This window comes from Notamacropus eugenii, chromosome 6 (genome assembly GCF_028372415.1).
Source record: "Notamacropus eugenii isolate mMacEug1 chromosome 6, mMacEug1.pri_v2, whole genome shotgun sequence".
Classification (NCBI taxonomy): domain Eukaryota; kingdom Metazoa; phylum Chordata; class Mammalia; order Diprotodontia; family Macropodidae; genus Notamacropus; species Notamacropus eugenii.
In genome coordinates this window covers 158,710,310-158,731,261 of record NC_092877.1, presented here as the reverse complement: position 1 = coordinate 158,731,261, position 20,952 = coordinate 158,710,310, and the positions used below count along the sequence as shown (strand labels likewise).

Sequence of the window (20,952 nt, the reverse complement as noted above, 5' to 3'; positions counted from 1 at the left end):
AGAAAGTAAGTTCCTTGAGGACAAGGACAGGTTCACTTTTATTTTGGTATGCCAGACTCTAGCTTGGCATATGGTCTATAAGAAACTGTCATTGAATGAATAAAAAGCATTACTATTCATCTCTAGTAGTTCCCTACCACTTCTAGAACCAAATAGAAACTCCTCTCTAGGGCATTTCAAGTCCTACATCAATTCAGCCCCATGGATCTTTCCAGCCCTTACACACTGGACAGGATGAGGGCTATCCTTTTCCGGTTCTTCAAACAAAGATCTCCACACTATGCTTAGAATGCCCTGCCACTTCACCTTGACCTCCAAGGATCTCTCATTTCCTTCAACATTCAGCTCAAGTTTTACTTTCTTCTCAAAAAGAACATAAGTTCCTTGAGGGTAATGACTATCTTGGTGTCCTCAACACCTTGCACAGTGCCTGGCTCATACATACTAAGTGCTTAAAAAGTGCTTGCTGATTCACTTAACTTCTCTGGGTCCCAGGTTCCACTTCTGCAAAATAAGGAGACTGCACCAGCCACTTTCAAGTTCCAACCCTAAGTCCTCTGTTTCTAGGATCTCTTAACACCTCAATGAGCTATAGAAGGGTAAGAATGATTACTTACACTTTATAGAAGAAAAAGTGAGGACCAGAGATTAATTATGCACAGTGTAATTAGAGGTGGAATTAAGCATAAATTATATTGCCTCTATAAACTCTTAGTGTTTTAATTTTTAAAAACCTCAATATAAATATCTCTCAAAGTTTTATAGATACCAATTGTTTTTTAAATGCTAAAAGTGTGGAGTTCATATTTTTCTAGTCTCAGAGGAACAGAAAGTTAAGTTACTGTTGCCATTTCCAAAAGGATCACAGAGTAAGATAAGAGTGCCCCAGATACTCTTTATAGTGCAAAGTTTCTAGGAGCTATTACAAAATCTGTGCACTGCATCATAAAAGCACCTGTGAGGCTTTCCAGGAGAAGTCCAGAACATGTCATTCAATCCATATTATCCAGTCAGGGAATCTCTTGGTCTAGCCAAAATTGTGGCCTAGCCTTCTCCCTCTCCCAGTGGGGCAAGAACAGATTTCATTTTATCTTCTTGCATTTTGGTTCTACTTGAGAAACATTTCCAAATCCAATTTGCATTCAGGTTTTGAAACAACCCCATCCAACAAGTAGGTATTAAGCACTGTGCTAGGGCAGGAAATATAAAGGTAAAATGAAGCCTTCTTATTCTTAGCCTAAGCTTGTGCTTTCCTTTACCTATCAGAAAATCTATGTGCCATATTTCTGGAATTATTTTTATTTTATTGGTGTTCTTTAAAAAAGAAAAATCACTGTCACTTTCCAAAGAATCTCAGCAAAGAAACTTCTCTGGTAACAAACAGCATTTCGCCTAACAAATGCAAACTGTCATTAATAAGCCAACAGATTTCCTCATGAAAGCAAATACACATTTTCTTTAAAGTTCTTCTCCAATCAGTCTCTCCATTAGGATCTCTGGCCCCAGTTCTGTCAAAGGAGAAAGTGCGCCATCTCCTGGGAAGCTGCGATACATGGTGGTGCAACTCACCTGAGCAATCAGTCAACAAGCATTTATTGTGCCAGCCAGGTACACTGTGCTAGAAGATGTTGGACTTTCGTCCAGCCCATGTCTGCCTGTATTACACAGCGGTATAACCCACTTGAGCAATCAATCAAAAAGTGCACTTATTGAGCACCTGTGCCAGGAGACGTGCAACTGGACTTAAGTTCACAGTCCTAACCATTCTCACAATCTGAGATCTATTAAGCTGAGAGCATCATGGTGACAGTTTGAATTTATTCCTGTTACATAATAAAATAAGGTATTACTTTTTTAGAGGATTGAAATACATATATATGTGTATATATCTACCTACACACATATACATATGCACAGAAATACATACGTATATATTGTATACACACACATATATAATTTTGACATGCATAGTAGAAACAACTCTGGCCTGGCAGACAAAAAACTTGGATTCTAGTCCCAACTCTGACACTCTGAGACAGGAACTGTATGTACTAGGTGATTTAAGATCTCTGCTAATGTTATACATTTCTTTGATCTCATTTTATATTCAGAAACCATTCAGGGGCACTGGGCAATTTAAAATGATGAAACTGAAGCAGAGGGGGTCTTATTTGCTGGCCCTGAGCTTTTTAGAGAATAAACTTTTTAAACAAGTGACAAATAACTAATGCTAATAATAATTAATAAAAATAATATTCAAGACTCTGGGTGCTTCTTTCAACAAACATACTAAGACACTACAGACTTAATGTAAAAATACCACATGCAAGCAAAAACAGTGTTTCAGAGAAAACTGAGAAGACCTCTCTGAACTCATACAGGAGCAAGAAGTGGGCGGAATTAGAAAAACAATTTACATAATGACAAAAACATGTTCAAGAAAAACAAATTTAAACTTCAGAATTTTCACTAATGTAATGCTAAACATGATTTCCAAGGGCCAAATTGAAGCATGTTACTTACTTCCTAGTGGAAAGGAGATGGACTTAAAAAATTCAGTGAGACACAGTTTGAACTAATTTTATTTTGCTGGACTAAGCATATTTGTTTATTGGGGTTTTATTTTTCTTTATTTATTTGCTCTTTGGGAGGCAGAGGTGAAAAAGGAGAAATCATGTTTGTAAAAATAAGTACCTGGTAGGCACTACACTGGGCACTGGGATTACAGATACAAAAATGAAGCAGTCTATGCTCCCTCAGAAGGCTATATTCCAGGGGAGGACGTAAAAAATATTTCAAAAATCAAAAGTACATACAAAGCAAAACAAGGTAACTTCAAAAGGGAAAAGAAAACCTCCTTCCAAGTGGAAGGAATAAGAAAAGATCCAGAATAGAATCAGGCATCCTGAGGTCAGAGTGCGTGCATATGTGTGTGTGTGTGTGTGTGTGTGTGTGTGTGCGTGCGTGCATGCATGCATGTGTGTGTGTGTGATATCAAGAGAGAGTAAAAATAAGTGAAAATCAAGTATGCTGATAGGCCTTTTGAATCCTCTAAAAAAGTAGGTTGGGGCTGCTGAGTAAGTTCCACTACCAAATGGTCACATAAAGAATGAACCTGAAGTAGAGGGAGGCCTTATAATCCCTGTGCAAACCTCAATGTGTGACCAAGGCCAGGTCCCTTCACCTCTGGTTCTTAGTATCCACTTCTGTAAAGAAAAAGGAAGTTGACCAGGTGATTGTTGAAAGGTAACTTCACAGCTCTTAAGATTCTATGAATCTGCATTCTCAGGCTCAGACCACAGCATTCACAGAGATTCTGCACACAATTTAAGGGAGGCATTTTAACTCTCAGAAGACTCAAAATGCAATTACAAAGTATGGGATAAGGAATTTTCCAATTCCATCATAATAGGGAAATACATCTTTAATCAGTTTGAGAGTATCATAGGGTGACTTCTGGATAAAATATATTGACACCACATAGGAAATATCTTCTGACTAAGAGAATCAGTTACATCCCTTGGGCCTATATATAAAAGCAGCATCATTAACCAGCTCAGAATTTTAGGGAGGCAGAGCTCTTTGCTCAGACTAGACCAGGACAGGACAGAAGGAGGAGCGGAAGAAGGCTGGGATGTAGGTGCCATAATTATTCCCATTTTTACAGACAAGAAAACTAAGGCTGAGAGAGGTTAAATGATTTGCCCAGGCTCACCCAGCTACTAAGTGTCTTTAGTGGGATATGAACTCAGGTCTTCCTGACTCCAAAGACTCCTGTCTACCAGCCCAGCCAGCTGCCTCTACTTTAGGTTTGAGGTCATTCTCCCCATAAACACTGCATGTATTTGTACATTTGTACCTCAGGCTTTGAGGTAGTATTTTATACTGTTCTTACTATACCATCTTAGTGAGGCCTTTGTGAAAAGCTAATTAAGTCCCCCGGCTAACTGACCATACATCTCCACTTTGAAATCTATTCTTCATGGCCCAGCTCAATGGTACTTTCTCCACGAAGCCTTCTCTCATCACCCACATGTATAAACATGTACGTATACAGGTCAACCAACAGGATCTCTCTATCCTCTGTGTATCACATTTGGAATACCCTATCTCAAATGAGTGCTTGACATATTATCTCCCAGGCCTTCGCTAGATTGAGTTCTCGAAGGAAAAGACTATCTTGTTTGCGTTTCCACTTCCAGAAGGGCCCAGCATACTGTCTTGCATAAGCTGGTGTCCAATATTTTTTTTGATGAAATGCACTTAATGTAGTATTCAATACAGTGAGGGGGCCACAGGCCTAAGCAGCAAGATAATGCTAAACAAAACCAAATACCAGAATCATTAAGGAATTGAAAGTTAAGGCAATATATACTATAGAAGAAAACATGAAGGGAAACACACTGAGAAGCTAGGAATATATCTACCTCTGTTTAGACTCAAGTCACTTTCATTCCATTTGATATGAATTTTACTTTGGAGTAGGAAAGTAAGTCTAAAGCAAGGAGTTCTTATAACTTTTGAAAGCCACAGGAGGCTTTGGCACAGTAAGCCAGGACACATTCTCTCTTACTTATGAGCTGTAGTTTTGGAAAGGTGCCCCATTCAAGTCCATGTGTGCTTGTTTTGAGTTAACACTGTCTCTTTTGTAATCGTTACCCAGCAAGTGATGGTCACATCAAGATTCTCCCATGTTCCCAGATTCAGAAGTTTCCCCCTGTCTGATACCTTAGTATTTCAAATTTAGAGACTCAGGCTAGATCAACCATAGCTTCACCTCCCTTTTCCAATTATCAGCTAAGCTCCCACAGAGAGGAAATATTGCACCCCACCAGCCAGTTTCAGACAATGTGCCCACACTTGTCCCCTGCCACTCACCACCTTGGAACAATGCCATTTTCTAAACTGGTCGTTTGGCTCCGAAGCCAGCGGCGCTGGTAACTGCTGGAAGAGGAAGAGGAGGAGCTTGGAGACGGGAAAGGTGTGATCAGCAGGCTGCTCAGGGAAGCTGGTAGAGGAAAAAAGGGCACAAAGAACTAACTGATTTAAACAGATTTTCCATTGTGTACAAGTGTAAGCTGAAAGAGCTCCAAATAAAATGATTTGCCAAAGAAATATGTTTCCAGATTTCTACCACTCACAACCAGCAGATGGCAGCAATAGTTTGGGATCGTTTTCTTTTTTAACCTACAACTAAAACTTTCTCAGATTTTTTTCCAAAAGTGGGTCTACATGGCCAATGGTGGAAGTGAAGGGACTATCACAGATCTGTCCCACTCTGATCCTACATGAGAGCTCTGATCTGCTCTATTTCACCTGGGCTTGTTTACCCCTCCGTAGGCAACAGGGTGATCCCTCGACTCTGGGGACTTATCACAGCTTGGCCACTATAGCTCAGAACTCCCAAGCTCCAGAAATCTACTAGCCTAAGCCTTCCCAGGAGCCAAGATGGCAGTGGGCCCCATTATGCCCAGCAAGTTTCTGAGATTTCAGAGGAAAGGTAACACTAAACTCAAGCAACACAAGACATATACCACGCATTAAGCTATCTAAAACATCTGTCTCTCAACTACACCTCAGCCCTCGCCCAGCTGACTAGCTCTGGTAGAGCCCATCCAGGCTGGGGCAGCTCAGTGCTATAGCCCTGAGTGGCTGTCACATGCTGGCACTTAGGATCACTGGATTTGGAACTGAAAGGGACCTTTTGTTGTTGTTGTTCAATCTTGTCCAACGGTTCTAGACCCCATGTGGGGTTTTCTTGGCAAAGACACTGGAGTGGTCTTCCATTTCTTTCTCCAATGGATTAAGACAAGCAGAGGTTAAGTGACTTGCCCAGGGTGACACAGCTATTGTCTGAAGCTGGATTTTAACTCAGGTCTTCCTGACTCCAGGTTCAGTACTCTACCCACTAAGCCATCCAGCTGTCTCCAAAAGGGACTGTAGAGATCATCTAATCCAACCTTTCATTTTACAGATGAGGAGACCTACGTCAAGAAAGGTTAAGTGATTTACCACTGAGTCATATAGCCAGTAATGAACATAGCCTGAGTTTGAACTTAAAATATCTGACTACGGATCTGGGGCTGTTTCCCCTGCACCATAGCTACTTTTTTCCTTTTTAGAGTAGAGAAGCATTATCTACCCTGAATCCAAGTTTCATCTTTTCCAGTTTGGTCATATGTTCCATCTATTTCCTCAGAGCATTCTAGAGGGACCCCACTCCCACCTAGGTGCCCACTCCCACCCACATCCTGAAATCTATCATTCTTGGATAGAAAAAAATACTTTCACAGTCATAATTGATAATATCCAGCCAAAGAAAGGAAAAGGTCATTTTGGGCTCCAGAAGGTCCCTGGGTTCTTTGAATGATACTTTTGCCTTTTCTATTCAACTTGCACAAAACTTATCCAGGTCATTTTATAATCCTTAGGTACAAGATAATGGTCCTCTAGGGACCACAACAAATCAACAGTCATGGTCCTTTAATTCTAGTAATTGCCTCTGCTTTGTGGAGTGAAGTATCTACTACCTTGGCTGACTTCTCTTCAGACATTCCTTAAAAGAATTGTTTAAAATTGAGTGTTCTTGTAATTAATGTATACAACAGGAGGTTTATTTTAGTTAAATCAAATTTCTTAAAGAGTCATAGTATTCTAATAGGAAAACTTGGGCTTGGAGGAAGGAGAACAGCTAGAGAAGAGGCTTATGATGAGAAAGCACACCTCCTACCTTTAGTTAAAGAGGTAATAGACAAAAGTGCAGAATGAAACATTGATAAAACCCAGTCAATGTGTGGATTAAGTTTTTTTGGTGTCTGTCACAAGGGTAGACTTTCTGGTGGGGACTGGGGTGGGGCTGGTAATAATGACAGAAAAGAAAAAGCAAAGAACCTCCTATGTAAAATGGGGATGATAACAGCACATTCCTCTCAGGACAGTTGGGAAGATATTTGTAAGATACAATTTGTAAAGCACTTAGCACAATACCTGGCACAAAGTAGGTGCTTAATAAATGCATGTTTCCATCTCCCTTCTCTTATGTGCCAGGGACTTGCTAGGCAGCCTAGCACATAAATACAAAGAGTTTTTAAAAAATCTTATTCTTAAGGAGTTTATATTTGAATGAAAGACAACTATATGCAGAATACATATAAAGAGAATAAAAGCAACGGATCTGAGAGATTTTCAGAGCTGAATTCTCCACCCCTCCCCTACCCCAGATTAAGAGGCTTGCCCAGTCCCACAGCAGGAGGTAGTATATGTTGACTCCAAGTCCTGAGCTCCACTCTATTATGATGTCTCTCGGTTTTAGAATTTCTAATAAGATGTTTGCATAATTACTTATTGCCTGAATTTTACTTCTTCCAAAATGAAAGGGTTTTTTTGTAGAATTATCTGAGATATCAGACCATTACAGTTCCCAAACAGCTCTCTAATGCCAAGTAAAAATGCCATCCTGCAGAAGGTAATGCCACTTTTCACAAGAACAGGATTCGGTATTTTCTTTGCTCAGAGGCTAGAAAGGCAGGCACTGCATAAATGGTGGTCTAATGGACTACTTAATTGGGAATCAGGACTCCTAGTTTCTAGTTTTAATTGTGTCACTAAATAGCTATCTATCAACATGCACAAGCCACTTGACCAGGGAAGGATAGGAGCAGAGGGAGAGTTGCCATCTCAGTTTCCTTATCTATAAAACTAAAGAGGTGGACTTGATTTTCTCCAAGGGGTCCTTCCCATTTTAGTACACTGAGTTTATGATTCCTTTCTTTTGGAAATCAAGCATGACACACCAACAGATAGAAGCATCTGTTTCTTGCCCTAAATTAGAAACAAGATTGTATTGCCTTCTTGTTGGCTCCAAAAACTACTTGTTTAAACTAGTTTAAGGAAACATAGTTCTTCTTGGCCCTATGACCCTAAGATCCATAAAGGAAATACAAGAAATGTTTTGAGCTTCTGTTTTGAGCCTCAGCTCTGCTGCTTTTGGGATAAAATACATGTCCCAGCCTGCCTGGTCATATTTCCAATCTTATTTCATATGACTCCCCTTCATAAATTCTCCAGCCCAGTCTAACTGGTGGCCTACCTAATAACCCCAAAATGGCATTTCATATCTACCTCCATGCATTTGCACAAGGGCTACCTCCCACATGCCCTTTCCTAACAGCTGAGAAACAAGCTCATCCTAAGGGGGCCTCTTCTCAAGTCTTCCCGTGCTAACACCAAACAACCACAGGGTTAACTTCATGAAAGTAGATAAAGTTATTTCTAAAATTATTTTATATTATTTAGTTTTTACTTCGTTGTGTCATATTTCCCTCTAGCACAGTGGTCTCTGGATGGCTTCCATGTTTGTTTTTGTCTTTTTAGTCCCAGCACCTAGCACAATTCCTGGCATGGTGGAGGCTCCTAATAAATGTTTACTGAAGTGGATTATGGGTGTTTTTTTTAATGCATGGTTGTTCAGAACAGCTAACTGTATTTTAGCTGTATGAACATTTTTTAGTGTTAAAAAACCAAATAAGTTCTGCAATAAACAATAAAAGTTAAAGATCTTAAAGAACCCTTCGTGTTCTTAAATTCCTACTTAGGACTGCAGTATTCTGGAATTTCTCTCAAGCTCTCTTTCAGGAGCAATCTCTGCATTTAAATCAGAGTGACCGCTAAATAGAGCTGGGATAAAGCCAACTGTTGTTGAGAATTTAAGTACATTTCCATCTTTAGAAGAACAGGAAAAACTTACTATTTTTCTCTGATACTCTTTTCTCATAGACTGAAACCTGACTCTTTCCCTGATAACAACCTCTTTCTTCTATAACTCATCCATGAGCAGTCACTCCCTCTTCCATGTCTCTGAGTAAAGGAGAGGGTACTCTTTGCTCTTTCCTGATAATGCTTCCATACCACTTTCCCCCACCATCTCTCAACTTTTCTTTGGAAAACTCTCTGTCTGTAACACATTTCCCCAATCTCTCCAAATCTACCATATTTGCCATTCTCCAATTTTAGGTAAACCACAATAAACCTTTGGTTCTCCCCAGATATTAGAGTCAGTCTTAGCTCAGTACTGCTCTGAAAACTGCCTCTCAAACCCCGCGAGTCACTTTCTAAGGATACATTTAGAATTCATTCACACTGTTGGGAACATCACAATTTGGCTCCAGCTTGGCACCTAAATTTGCCTGCTTCTCAAGTGGTCAAGAAAAACTGGTTCTAACTACAGCTTCAAGTCTGAAATCTGATGAACAAATCTAAGTGACAGCTTCTATAACCTGAACCAGGGCTAATCAGTTCCCTCAAAATACATCTTTAAATGGCCACGCAGAGAAATTGAGTCTATGTCTCCCCACACCCCCCATTTTCTTTATGGATTTTTCAGTTTTACCCAAGGCAAATGGATTAGTACTTCTGCAAATTGCCGACAACTACCAACCCCTTCCAAGGGCTATACAACTTCTTGCTTTTCACAGAGCTGGAAAGGCCTAACAAATTCAGTTTTTTCTGTCTATAAACTGTGATTCAGTGGGTCTTCTTGGTCCCAGGTTTCAGTTTATCCACAATATAATCTGAGGTAAAGGCTGATTCTGCCCCCAACCTTGGGACCAAATCAGGACAAAATCCAACATCAGCCCTGGCCTTGCAAGATCTTAAGATAAAAGGCTTTTGTTTCTGGGAATTGGGCTACTGGTATAGTTGATTCTTTCCCACTTAAATGCATTGTTTCAATATATACCTGATCTTCTTAGTTATGTTTCACATAGCATAATCATTTGCTTAAGTTTCCTTATTCTCTGGAGTGAGCCCTGTTTCTGAATGCACAGAATCATTAGCCAGGAAGGGTCCACAGAGGTTCAACCTCCTATTATCTTGTTAAAGAATTCCCTTTTACAATATCTCAGAACAAAAGCCTTTGCTTGAACACTTCTAGTAGTGGGGAATATATTCCCCCTCACATGGTAGGCTATTCTTCTTTAGATAATTCTGCTCTAAAAAAAAAAAAAAGCAAGTCTTCCTTAAATAGAAACAAATTCTGCCTTGTCTAGTTTTTACCTATTTGTCCATGATCATATTCCTCAAAAAGGAATTCAAAGTTTAAATGAACTAAGCTGCATTATTTCCCTCAGAAATAACGTTACAATTCAAGGTAACCTTCCTGAACAGTAGTCACAAGCACCATCCTTAAATAAGGTATGAATGACGTCTGTGTATCGTACAGTATAGGAGAGCCACCTGGACATGATCAGAGAATTACTGATTTGGATATAGCAGTGACACCTCTCATTCTATGTCTGAGGACAGTGAGACCCAGAAGTTTTGGAGCTTTCCCAGTCTCCCAGGAATGTGAAAAAGGTAATATTCTAACTCAGGACCTCTGACCCCAAGGGCCCTTTTCCACTCTCCCACACACCTATAGCAAATACAATGCAAGTCAGGAGGCATAGCTTGAATAATGGCTCTAACTTATTACCTGTATGACTACAGGTAAGTTATTTCACCTCTAGTCTTCAGTTTTTTCATCTATAAAATGGGGGACCCCACTGGGTTATTGTTAGGAAAGCATTTTGTAGGCCTCAAAATGCTGAGGAAATGTGAACAACTGCATAAGCTGCTGCACAGCTTTATGAAATATACGTAAATCAACCCAACTGGGTTGAATTCAGTAAGAAATCATGATAAAAATGTCATTTAATTTACTTTAAAAAGACTTCTTGGGAAGATTATGCTTAATCTAGGCAAGGGCTATAAGGCTTAATGAACAGCCAGCAAAACCCTAGGAGAGAGCTTTTGTAGGCTGGCCTAAGGATGCCCAGAGTGTAGGGGGCAGGCTCTTTGTGTGCTGGCGTGCTCCAGCAGAAGCAGACTGACAGGGCATGTCCTGGGATCATGCTGCCTCCTGAAAATTACAACACAGGTGTCACAGCAGAGCACCCAAGTGTGAACTTCTGGGCATTGAAGAAGCACCTGCATATCACAGTGTTCTCTTACCCCTCAGAATGATGCTGCGTGACAACTATCTCTTTTTAATCAAAGATGGGAAGATGAAGGCACAGAAGGTAAGCACGACATCAGAGGTCTAGAATTTTAGTGATCTAGCTTCTCTGAGTACGTGAGCTACTTTCCAAAATTCAGAGCAAAACCACCAATAAACAGGACCTTGATTCCACCAGCATTGTAAATTCCTCCTTGACTGGAGAGATGAGGCATTCAAAGGCAGATTAAGGAAGGACAAACACACACACACAACAACTTGAATTAAATTTGGGACTTTAGGATAAGAGTGATGTCATTAAAAAAAAGTAAGCTTAAAGTTGGAAAAAAGGGAAGCTTGAAGAGAAGTTTAAAAATAATGTATCTCCAAAAAGAAGGTAAGAGTCAGCCCCTCTTGCTGGCTGGAGCAAGCCTAACCCAACGGTCAGCATCTTCCTTGCAAACACAGCCCTCAGCAGGCACTTGTGGTTTTCGGAACAGGCTTTTCTCAGAAAAAGAAATTACCATCCATTATTATATCAGCTTTTGGAGGAAGTCTAAATCTACCTCATGGGAGGCAAAAGGGATCAGTTTTCCCTAGGATACTATCACTTCTCAATAAGCTGAACACTGAGGGTCTATACCTATACCACCAGAAAACTAAATCTCACCATATGCACACCTGGTCATCTTCTCGCCAGCTGCCTTGCTCTGAGCACTGGACATCATGCCAAGGAGAACCTAACTGTAGAACTCCAGGCTTGGGGACCTCAATGTCCTAAGTAGTGAGTGCCTGCCATCCAATGGGATGATATTTCTAAAACAGCACCCCATGGCAGACAGTAAGTACTTAATAAGTACTAACCTCTGAGCCTCAGATTTCTCATCTGTTTTTTTAAAAATGAGGAAAATAACACTATCACAATCTACCTAAGCTGTGAGCAAAGGCATCTGTAACCTTATCATATTTGTTACTATAACATCATTATTAATAAATCAATAAAAGGAAACATATGTACCTGATCGGGCAATCCCACTATCTCTGTCTTCATTCTGGCCTCTACTAGGCATATCAACAGGAGTGCTGTGTGCTGAGACAAAGATAAAGAAGAAACACGTTAGCAGGATCCCTTTATGCATGGTGACCAATTCCAAAGGCTGAAGTGTCAGGAGAGGACTTAATGCTGCCAGTAAACTAGAAGTATATAACAAGGTTGGCCACTGGCAAATAAAATCAGAAACATAAAAAGAATAATCACAGTGTGAGCAAAAGGAGAGAGTCTGTAGGATAGCTCCCCTGGGCCTCAATCAGCTCCTCTTTGGTTCCAAACTAATTTTTTTTCCAGGCAGACATATTTAGATGTTGTTATCATCATCCTGAGAAGCAGGCAGCTGTAATTTCTAAATGCTTCAGAATAATTTTCACTATTCCAATAGCCACTATGAATAAACTAGAGAAAAAGAAAAAACAATGATAGGAGGAAAAATCTCCCAATTAAAAACCAAAAGTTTTCCTTGGAAAACACAATAAAATATCTTCCAAATGTCTCTCTCTTTCATTATGGGATGACTTGGGAGATGTACTCGAAGAAGCAGAGTCTTCTAGGAATACCTTACTGACCTCAACTGGATACACAGGTAAGAAAGCAGAACAGATTCTGCCACTGAAAACTCTGAGAGTATGCCACAAGGCCAATGACTCTGTCTGCATATTATACATTCTTCAAAGTATGTTTATATTCACAAATTTTAAACGTTTATCAACATGCAAGCCACACTCTAAACAGGCAGGAGGGTGTCACTTTCATTAGGGTATCCGTTAACCAAGGTGTTGGGCAGACTTCTCCCTGTAAATAGGCATAGTGTGAAATGAACACCCATTCCAAAAAGGGTAGCTCTTAAGATGCTTGTGGCAAAAGTACCCTCCAACTTGGCATCATGATAAGGTGCACTGTAGCGATGCCACTTCCACATCTAAAATTAGCGAAAGTATTTAAAGTTCTTATTTCACCTACCAGTCAAGACCAGGGTCGTTCTACCTGGGAAGAACCTAGGAACTCACATTAACTCTATTTAAATAGCTACTGGTATACTTTTTAAGATGATCAAGAAATGAGAAAGAGGAGACTCCCATGCTTTTATTAGAAATGATTTGAGTGGAAATCTATATTAAGTGAGAATGCAGGTGACTAATGGATAGAAGATAGAGCAACAAACATAACAGCTCATAGCAGCAGAAAACACAAATCAGAAAACAATCCTCTTAGAAACACTAAGGGCTCATTGCTGTTCAAAACCAGCTAATTCTGGGGGCATTAGTAATAAAGGTTCACTGGTGGTAGAATTTTGAAAACGTCTTGTACTTAGCTGGATTCAAAATCAAATTCTGCTACCCCAAGAGCCCTTTGGGTTGCTAGCAAGGCTTTACAAGAAGATTCTTGGCTAAGAACAGCCACAGGGTTTAGTATGTGTGTGGGTCATACCGAACTCAGCATTCCACACAAACCTGCAAAGAAAGAAGCGCTCCGGGTGAGCCGGAGAGGTCCTCCTTCAGTCAACCCTTGCAGCAGTTTGCTGCTGCACACCTGGAGCACACCTGGACACCGGAATACATGAAACGGGCGAACAGAATATATCAAAAAATAATCATGGGTTAAAGACAAAGCAGAAACAAAAATGAAAACAAAAAACCCAACGCAAAACAAAAAAGAAAATGAACACAGCACACACACCCAGGACACGTCAGTAATTACAAATGTTCTTTCATTGTTATGGCTTTGGTTTTTACCTAGAGTACTTCCAGCACGACAGGGACCCAAACTATTTTGATTTGAGTTCAACTTTCCCAAATTAGCATCTTGGTTGATATATTCAAAGCTGTCTTGCAAGCTAAAAACCAAAAAGGGAAAAGGAGGGAGAAAGAACAGAAAAATGTCAAGAGAAATGTCTAGAATAAAAATGAAACCATTTCTAACACTTTTTTTAAGCCAAGCAAATCACTGATATCAATTCAATTTAATGATTCAATTCACTAAACATTTGTTACTGATTCTATGCAGGGTACTCTGGTAGGTGCTTGAATTACTAATTAAAAATCCTTTCTATAAATGACTCATCTCACCTCTACCAAATGGAAACAAAAATGATTGGTTTTTAAAGGATTATTTAGGGTACAATAAAAAGCCTGGTTTAAAAATTAAATAACACAGGTACCATTCTCCCATCATTCCACAGACGAGTGAATGACAACTTTGGTTTTGGAAACTTGTCTTAACATGTAAATTTCCTCAAGAATTTTTATATTTCAATACTTCAACTGGATATGTGATCTCACAGACAACATTTTCCAGCAGTGCTGAATGCAACCCATCCACATTTTCTCATTCTCTATGACTACTGTCTACATGCTCCCATGAGTCTTCATGATGTAGATCTCTTGACACAAAATACATGGAGGATATGTGAGTTATCCATTGGTTATCTCTCCCTTTCACTATGTGACTGGTCCATTTTATTTTCTGATCCTGTTTCTCTCAGATAACATCCTTTATCCTGCTTCTCCTTCCTACTTCTTAGTTGGTATTATGGGCAAGATGTTGAAACCTACTCTCAATCAAACAAGTTTGCTTCCTATGCGCCCTTTGGTCAACCCATTAAAATTACTCAATGGAGTTTTCTGAATTTCTCAAAACAAAATTCACTATAATCTTCTCTTGCTCCCTCTTAAAAAAAGAATAGTAACGTGTTGGGATTGGAAGTTCAAATCCGTGTGGACGGTCTCGGGCGGGTAAAAGTGGGACTTCTAAATCTTAGAGTCTTACGAGGCCCTCCATGAACAGCGGGGATTCGAGAAGGTCAGACTGAGCTAGCTCGGCTAGCTCGGGTAGGCTAGCTCGGGTATTTCCGCCTCTCCCCGGGAGATACGTGATGCCCTCGAGGTCGTCCCGGATCTGGGCACACTATTGTTATCTAACAGCACGGTATTCAGATGCAAACTGTGCGGCTGAAGGTTAAGTAGGATTGAGAAAGCCTGAAAGCTCTCTTAGCACGTAAGGAGCCAAGAGGACAGTAGGCTCCGATTTTCTTCTTTCCTCTCTCCCCTCCCCCTCTCTCCCCGTTTGTACTTCTACTTCCAATCCCTTAAGATCTTAGCCTCCTTGGGAAATCTCCCCCTCTTCCTCCTAAGGAAGACCCCCCTGCACTTGTAACTAGACCCTGAAATAAAGCTCAACCCTTGTTCGACTCTGGAACGTCCTTTCTCTCATATGAGCATCTGGTTTTGGCCAACCGAAGACCTCGGAGGTGAGGTAAGAAGACTCGGGTAGCCCACACAGGCCTCTAGGCCTGGCAGTAACACCACCTACCTCTCATGGTCATTATGAGGTTAAAATAAGAAAATATCTGCAAAGCACTTTGTAAACCTCAAAATACCATATACCTCTTCATCCTTAGCAATGGAAGCCAAGGCAGCAGCCGCAATCACCTTCATGAGATTTTGCTTAAGTTAATCATGAGTCACGCAGTATTACATAGTCAAGTGTCTCAGAAACGTACAGGTGGGTTCTGTTGTTTTTACTGCTTTATAATAAAACCAACTGCTCTATCCACTTCCCCAAAGAGAAGCTATCAACTCTCCATTTAGCTGTGCTTTCTTCATTTCCTCTGGTTTTGTTTGTAAAGAGTTATCACCACAGGCGGTTTAGTGCCAACTCAGTTGTTGGACAGACTATATCTAAAAAAGGGTACTGACAACAAAGAACTGGGATGTTTTTCTATCTCTGTCCACATCTTGGGTTGCTGGGGCCAAAACAGTTTTGCCACCTGATTGATAACCCTCAGATGTTCCCAGTGACTCACAATTCCAAAAACGTTGGAATTGAGGCCTTAGAGAGAAGTATATGGGTAGCAAATGCCTCAAATGTATTGTTAATTATCAAGCTGTCTAGAATAGTATCACAAGAAGAGGATTAAAATCATTTAGCTAAAAAGTAAAAACATAAGACTATAATTACATAAATCATGTTAAAAGTTGAGTTAACCTCAAAAGTCCAGCTACAAAATAGAAAATTTATTACCATAAATAACAAAGGACTGGTAAAATAAACTATTAAAGTTAAGGAAAAGAAAAACAGCAAGTCTTACATTAATATAAATAATCGTAATGGGTTAAAGCTACCTGCCATTTAACAAAAGTTAAATATTCACATAACACCAAGGATTAGTTTATTTCACTGTTCCAACTCTAAAAGGCAATTTGTTCTCAATTGTGAATGGTTCCAAACTAGAAAAAATAGAATAACTGTTGTTTACATGGTTTTTCAGCTTTTCACTATACAACAGAAAAAAATGTTCATCCTGCTATAGAGACTATGCTGGTAGGAACAACACTTAAGTTAAAAACAAAAATCTTTCCTCTACAGCATGACTTCAAACTTGCTTCCTCTTAGGCTAATTCAGCTTTCATTGGCCATACCTTATTTTACAGAGGGCCTTTTCTCTGACATTATTCATGCTTAAAAAAGTATGAAATACAATAGGATTTAGAATCTGAAAGTTAAGAAGGAATCATACTGGGGAATTATAATGCATAATCAAGAAGAATGAAAGTGGAAAAAAAAAAAGAATTCCAAAAGCTCTTTCAGTGAAAATCCTTGCTGAAACTACACAATGTCCTAATACCTGTAACCATCAGAAAATAAAGAGGCTTCTGCTCAACCTTTTTGTTTTACCTTAAAAAAATACAGGTTAGTGAAACCAAACCTGTCCAATGGCCTTGGTAAATTTTTTTAAAGAAACAGACCGTATATAAAAGGGAAGGGAAAATCCCATACTTACAAGGGGGCAGTCAGGCGCAGGGAGAAAGTTGAATTTAGTAAAAAGGTCTGATTCTGCCACTTTTAAGTTGTGTGACTTTGCATAAGATTTGGTTTCTTCATCTGCATAATGGAGATATACTATTACTTATCTGTCTATCTTGGAGGGGTGTTGGGAGAAGCAAACTAGGAAATATCAGTGAGTGTTTTGAAAACTGCAGGGCATTGCATGAGTGTAAGATATTATTATTCTGATTTAGGAACACACATTCAAGAACACTGAAAGCTGGCAGAAATGGTTTTCATGGAGATAGCGTGGCAATCTGACAGAACATAACACAGCTCCTTTTCTTTCCCCATTTTTCACTCTGCATGGAGGAAGACATATATCACCTGGCTGAGAGTAGAAAGGTGCTGAAACAGACCCAAAGTTTGGACATTCACCCACCCATAGTCCCAAGGTCCCATAGGAACACAAATGAGTTTTTCAGATTCACTTGACGGGGGGAAGGAATAGTAGCCAAATTTAGGTGGGTGAATTCTAAGGCCAAATGTAAATTAATCTATTTCTCATCTGACATTGTTTCTCATCACAAAGAGTTTTTTATCAACTTGAACTAAGTACCTTAAAACAACAGCATCTTCTTTTTTCTTTTAAAGTAGATATCAAGAGGGAAGGGAAAATCCCATACTTACTTGTTGGTACTTCCACAGAAGCTGCCCATCCTAGCAGAAAAGACCTTACTAATCATCAGCTGTGGTGGAGAACTGAAAGGAGGAAAACAAATCAAATAAACATGAAATTTAATCAAAATTCATCATCATACTCCTACTTCTCAATCCCTGAAACAAAGGCTAGAAACTTACCGTATGTAGTGAATCTTTAAAGTAGAACCTTTGTAACTCATTGCCACAGAACCAAACATCATCTCCCCAAGCATGTTGACGTCAGAAGCTGGTCTCGTATACTATGACAAGTACAAAGAAGAAAAGAAACTCAAAGTCCATATGCAGGAATGGCTGACAGCAAGGTCTGCAAAGTGCTATAAAATATCACCTCATTTTATCCTCACAACCACCTTGGGAGGGAGGTGCCATTATCACGCTCATTTTACTGAGGAAAATAAGGCAAACACCGGCACTGACCCTGAGTCACACAGGCATTAAGTGTCTGAAGACAGGATGTAAACTCAGTTTTCCAGATCCCAAGTCCAGTGCTTTTGCTCCACTATGCCTGTAGCAACATGGGTTTTTCCAATCCTTTACTCTTGGCTAAGGAGGAGGTCATGACTGTTGTCTTAGGTTACTTCTAGTCATCTTGTAAAGTCTTGAGCTCTGATGCATTGTTTCTCTAAATTTATTCTCAACACTGATTCATGACATTTTCTCTACACAAACTTTACCTTCCAGGATCACAGAAATTTAACAAATTTCTTAATCTCCACAACAGTCTTATAATGGCAAACAAGAATCATCGCTATCTCCATTTAGAAATTTTGCAAGAGAGATTATTTCATTTGTCCTGTATGTTAGGTCAAAGACAAAGAAATGTTTTACACATACCAAAATACTTATAGGAGCACAACACAAAAGGGATGCCCACTGATTAAGAAATAGCTGAACAGATTGTGACAAATGTAACAAAATATTATTACACGTAAAGAAATGCTAACTGTGAGGAATTCAGTGATGAACAGGAAGATTTATGCTAAACTGGAGGGAGAGATCCAAAAGGGCAATGTGAATAATGACTAGTTATATAAATGAAAAAAATACACATGAAGATAAAGTTAAACTCTGTGGTGATGATGATAATAAATTTATGTTGCACATTCAGGTTTGTAAAATACTCTACACCTATGTTATTTCACTTCACAACAAGTCTTCAAGGTAGGCGGTACTAACATCCCATTCTACAGTTGAGGGTCAAGTTCCCCAGCTGGTAGGCTAGCAGTATGCATCTGAGGCAGGGTTAGAACTTGCCTTCCTGTTCTATCCACTGCACCGTCCACCAGTCTACAAACCATCATGGTTAGGACAGATCATTCATTACACATACTTATCTCCTTGGACAGACATGAGAGTAAGCACAGTGCAGGTAATATCAATGACTGTTTTGGTTGTTTGTGCTTGTCTGTTTGTTCAGAGGAGGTACAAGGGAGGGTTCAATTCCAAAAGGTAGGTGCTATATTAAGAAATGTCTGTGATGTAAATGCAAAAAACCTTATCTCAAAATGGAAAAGGTGACTTTGATGACACTGGTGCTCTTTCAGCAACAAGGTACTGACTTTTCTTTCATACCTCAGTTAGGTTTCAGGAGGTTGTGAAGCCAAAATATTCATTATCTAGTGGCCAGCCTTTTCTGCTGAACAGCCTTTTCTGTATGAAATGAGCTTAGCTAGGCTGGACCCTGGATGATGCCCCATAACTGGACATAAGCTGGAAACTGTTCCAGATTGGTGGGAGTTGTCAGAGGCTGTATCATGGCAAAGGTTCCCATAATCCTGGGCCACCAAGTTGGTGCTAAAGAACTGTGATATAAGACATTCACTCTCCTTTTAGTATTAAGAACATATCCTGTGAAGAAACAGGATCCAGGACTCTTCTTTAACCAATTATTTAACACAATATAACTAAGGCTAACAAAACTGCCAGAACTAGAGGACTAACTGGTTCAGTTTGGGTTAGTGAGAATTAAAAACTCCGGGATTTTATAAAATGCATACAGCATTCTTGTGATTTTTGTTGATGAGTTGTTTCAGTTGTGTATAACTCTTCATGAACCCACTGGGAGTTTTCCTGGCATAGATACTGGAGTGGTTTGCCACTTCCTTCTTCAGTTCATTTTCCATATGAGGAACTAAAGCAGAAAGGATTAAGTGACTTGCCTAAGGTAACAAAGTCTGAGGGTGGATTTGTACTCAGGAAGGTGAGCTACAGCTTACCCATTCTTATGATAGGACTGCCATCTACCATGGTTTTCCCCTCCCCCTACACTATGGATTAGGCTAGCTTTTCCCTGAAAAGTGACAAAGTTGCCTACAGGGCTGAGGTTCAAGCTGCATCTCCCTGGACAAGTTTCCTGGTAATCTCTGGCCCTATAGAGAGAACTTTCTGGTCAATTAAAGGGCATAAAAGGCCTCATCAGGCCTTGAAGACATACCAAGTTCAAGTAAATCAGCACACCCTACCCTCATGAACAGACTCCTTTACATACAGAGGTGAGGGGAGCCAAATCTACCCACTGAGTCATTTTCAGTTTTCTGAAACTTCTCAACTAAGTGCTGGAATATCCTTGTTTAATATCCTTCCTATGCTATGGCTGAGGGAACGTAATTTTGTTTCAACATTGAACTTGATCTAACAGGGTACCAGCCCAAGTCAGGCATGCCTTTATAGGTCTCTTCAGGATTCAGCAAGGGTCTGAGATACAAATGGAGGGTTCTTGATTTGATCTTGGAAGACCCATGGCTCTGAGTTCATCTAACCCACCCACAGATTACATACTGCTTAATGCATGGACTTAATCCCTAAACCCATGAACTTGACACAAGATCATTCTACCTCCTGGACACTGACGCCTTTCATTAGTCTTTACATAATGGCTAAACAAGAGGCAGGCTAGGGGAACCAGGAAAGAAAAGTGAATTCCCAGCACGACACCAAAGAAAATCACAGTAGTTGTTTTATCTTGTTGCTAAAATAAACAGTAGTTTATGTAAGAGACCCTTGGCTGCTACTCTTTCCTACCAAATATCGATCACTAGCCCAAACCTACCCTTGTATTATAACAAGTTATTTCTTGGTTCAGAAAAGAACTATAGTCCATTGTTCAATATGAACAAACTAATTTCTAATGACATCTGGAACCAACTGTCCAAAAAGTACTTGAGGATTCTATTTCACATGTTCAAAGAATAATTCACACTGGCCATGTCGTTCTACTACTGGCTAAATGAACCGTGCTATTTGAGTTCTGAACATCCACGTCTTTCCTTGATTAATCATTTACAATCCTTCTAATCTCTAGTTTTTATACCTATCTAGTCCAAAAAAACCTGCTTCTTTTGAATGCAAAGCATACAAATCTGTAGTTGAAGGTGAATCACCAAACATAAAATAGCAACAACCAAAAGAACAAAAATGCCGATACAGTCACTACCAGCCA

The 20,952-nt window shown here is 39.7% G+C and overlaps 1 protein-coding gene across 9 annotated transcripts in view; it reads right to left on the bottom strand.

The window, feature by feature from the left end:
• The window catches only part of FNIP2 (folliculin interacting protein 2), a 147,598-nt gene that overhangs the window by 56,387 nt on the left and 70,259 nt on the right, over positions 1-20,952 (bottom strand). For 5 of the 9 annotated variants that reach the window (XM_072621377.1, XM_072621379.1, XM_072621372.1 and 2 more), the window contains 6 exons: positions 17,652-17,752; positions 17,481-17,552; positions 13,760-13,860; positions 13,478-13,567; positions 11,991-12,062; positions 4,879-5,008 (listed from right to left, as the gene is read on the bottom strand). In XM_072621377.1, the coding sequence (XP_072477478.1) occupies positions 4,879-5,008; positions 11,991-12,062; positions 13,478-13,567; positions 13,760-13,860; positions 17,481-17,552; positions 17,652-17,752 (566 nt within the window). The remainder of the gene's footprint in view (positions 1-4,878; positions 5,009-11,990; positions 12,063-13,477; positions 13,568-13,759; positions 13,861-17,480; positions 17,553-17,651; positions 17,753-20,952) is intronic. The other 4 variants (XM_072621380.1, XM_072621375.1, XM_072621376.1 and 1 more) reach the window with 2 other exon arrangements.